Raw genomic sequence first — 2,020 nt, 5'->3', positions numbered from 1 at the left:
TGTTCCCATTTTGGCAGGTACTGTTGCTGAGTCTCAAGGCTTGAATGGTGCTTCTATCATGTTGTGCTAAGGTCTGGGGGCCAATTAAGGTCTGAGAGCCTGTTACATCTTCCCCCACCCCCAGGTTCTACAGCATAAGCCAAATTGTAGACTAATCTTGAGATGGGGTTATATCATCTTAGCACTAGTAGTTTAACAGACTTTACTCTCTGTTTTCCATAGCTAAGTAGGCAGTTGAGAAAGCAGGGTCTTTTTTTGGGGGGTACAGTGGACCTTTATTGATGGTATTCAAGAGAGTCGGGAGGGCTCCCTAGGCCCCTATTATTATGGGGGTCTGGGATGGAAATCGTGAGGGAGATGCTCATTGTTGGGGGCCAAGTTGGGATGGGACTCCTCAGCAACTGAGGGCCTCTCTCTTGCTCTCAGTGTCCTTGCTGGGGGGTGGGTGGTCCAGGGTTTCTTATTCCTTAGAAGCCATGTAGGCCATGAGGTCCACCACCCTGTTGCTGTAGCCATATTCATTGTCATACCAGGAAATGAGCTTCACAAAGTTGTCATTGAGAGCAATGCCAGCTCCAGCATCAAAAGTGGAAGAGTGGGAGTTGATGTTCAAGTCGCAGGAGACAACCTGGTCCTCAGTGTAGCCCAGAGTGCCCTTTAGTGGGCCCTCAGCTGCCTGCTTCACCACCTTCTTGATGTCATCATACTTGGCAGGCTTCTCCAGGCAGCATGTCAGATCCATAACAGATACATTGGGGGTAAGAACATGGAAAGCCATGCCAGTGAGTTTCCCATTCAGCTCTGGGATGACCTTGTCCACAGCCTTGGCAGCACCAGTGGATGCAGGGATGATGTTCTGGGCTGCCCCACAGCCATCATGCCACAGCTTTCCAGAGGGGCCATCCACAATCTTCTGAGTGGCAGTGATGGCATGAAGCGTGGTCATGAGCTCTTCCATGATGCCAAAGTTGTCATGGATGACCTTAGCCAGGGGGACTAAACAGTTGGTGGTACAGGATGCATTGCTGACAATCTTGAGGGAGTTGTCATATTTCTCATGATCCACACCTATCACAAACATGGGGGCATCAGCCGAAGGGGCAGAGATGATGACCCTTTTGGCCCCACCCTTCAAGTGGGCCCCGGCCTTCTCCATGGTGGTGAAGACTCCAGTAGACTCCACAACATACTCAGCACCAGCATCAGCCCATTTGATGTTAGCGGGATCTCGCTCCTGGAAGATGGTGATGGGCTTCCCATTGATGACAAGCTTCCCATTCTCAGCCTTGACTGTGCCATTGGATTTGCCATGGGTAGAGTCATACTGGAACATGTAGACCATGTAGTTGAGGTCAATGAAGAGGTCGTTGATGGCGACAATCTCCACTTTGCTAGGTCCTGAGCAGAAGGCAGCCCTGGTAACCAGGTGCCCAATATGGCCAAATCCGTTCACACTGACCTTCACCATCTTGTCTAAGGGACGAGGCTGGCACTGCACGAGAAGATGCAGCTGTCTGTAGAACAGGGAGGAGCAGAGAGCAAGAAAGCAGGGTCTTATAGTGAGGGATGGGACCAAAAGTTTAATAGTCCAGCCATGGTTTTAACTAGAGTGGTTAACTAGGGGACCAGGAGACAAAGGATTGGTACCAATTGATTCTTGGCACCTCTTATCTTCTTCTCTTAAGATTATTTCCGGCCATGTTTAAACTTTTTCCAGTTACCCCTGACTGACTGGCATAGAAGCAACAAGCTTCTCCTGGTGCTATGTTTCATAAAGAAGAAGTTTAGTGCTCTGTGATTCCGAAGAACAAACTTTGCTAAGGAGTATACTTGGGCTTCCAGATGGGAAATAGAATTTTTCAGATGGCCCCCTGTGTATGTCTATTTGAGCTCTGAGTTTCTTAAAGGTTTTATTCCCCCCAGAATTAAGGCTGAAGTTCTACAGACACACACAGACAGTCACACACAAGGACAGATACAGATTCATTGATAAACCCACTAGACAGCCTTCACCCAGACA

The 2,020-nt window shown here is 48.9% G+C and overlaps 1 protein-coding gene across 1 annotated transcript; it reads right to left on the bottom strand.

Moving 5' to 3' along the window:
- Window positions 1–460: 460 nt before the first annotated feature.
- LOC308424495 (glyceraldehyde-3-phosphate dehydrogenase-like) lies at window positions 461–1,468 on the bottom strand (the record flags this gene model as incomplete). Its single annotated transcript, XM_080921481.1, has 1 exon — window positions 461–1,468. One exon carries the CDS (start codon window positions 1,466–1,468, stop codon window positions 461–463), a length of 1,008 nt encoding a protein of 335 aa, XP_080777607.1.
- Between the last annotated feature and the right edge of the window lie 552 nt (window positions 1,469–2,020).

Source organism: Micromys minutus, assembly GCF_963924665.1.
Source record: "Micromys minutus genome assembly, chromosome: 1".
Taxonomy (NCBI): Eukaryota; Metazoa; Chordata; class Mammalia; order Rodentia; family Muridae; genus Micromys; species Micromys minutus.
Note: the sequence above shows the minus strand (reverse complement) of the source record. Positions and strands in the feature narration are given on the sequence as shown.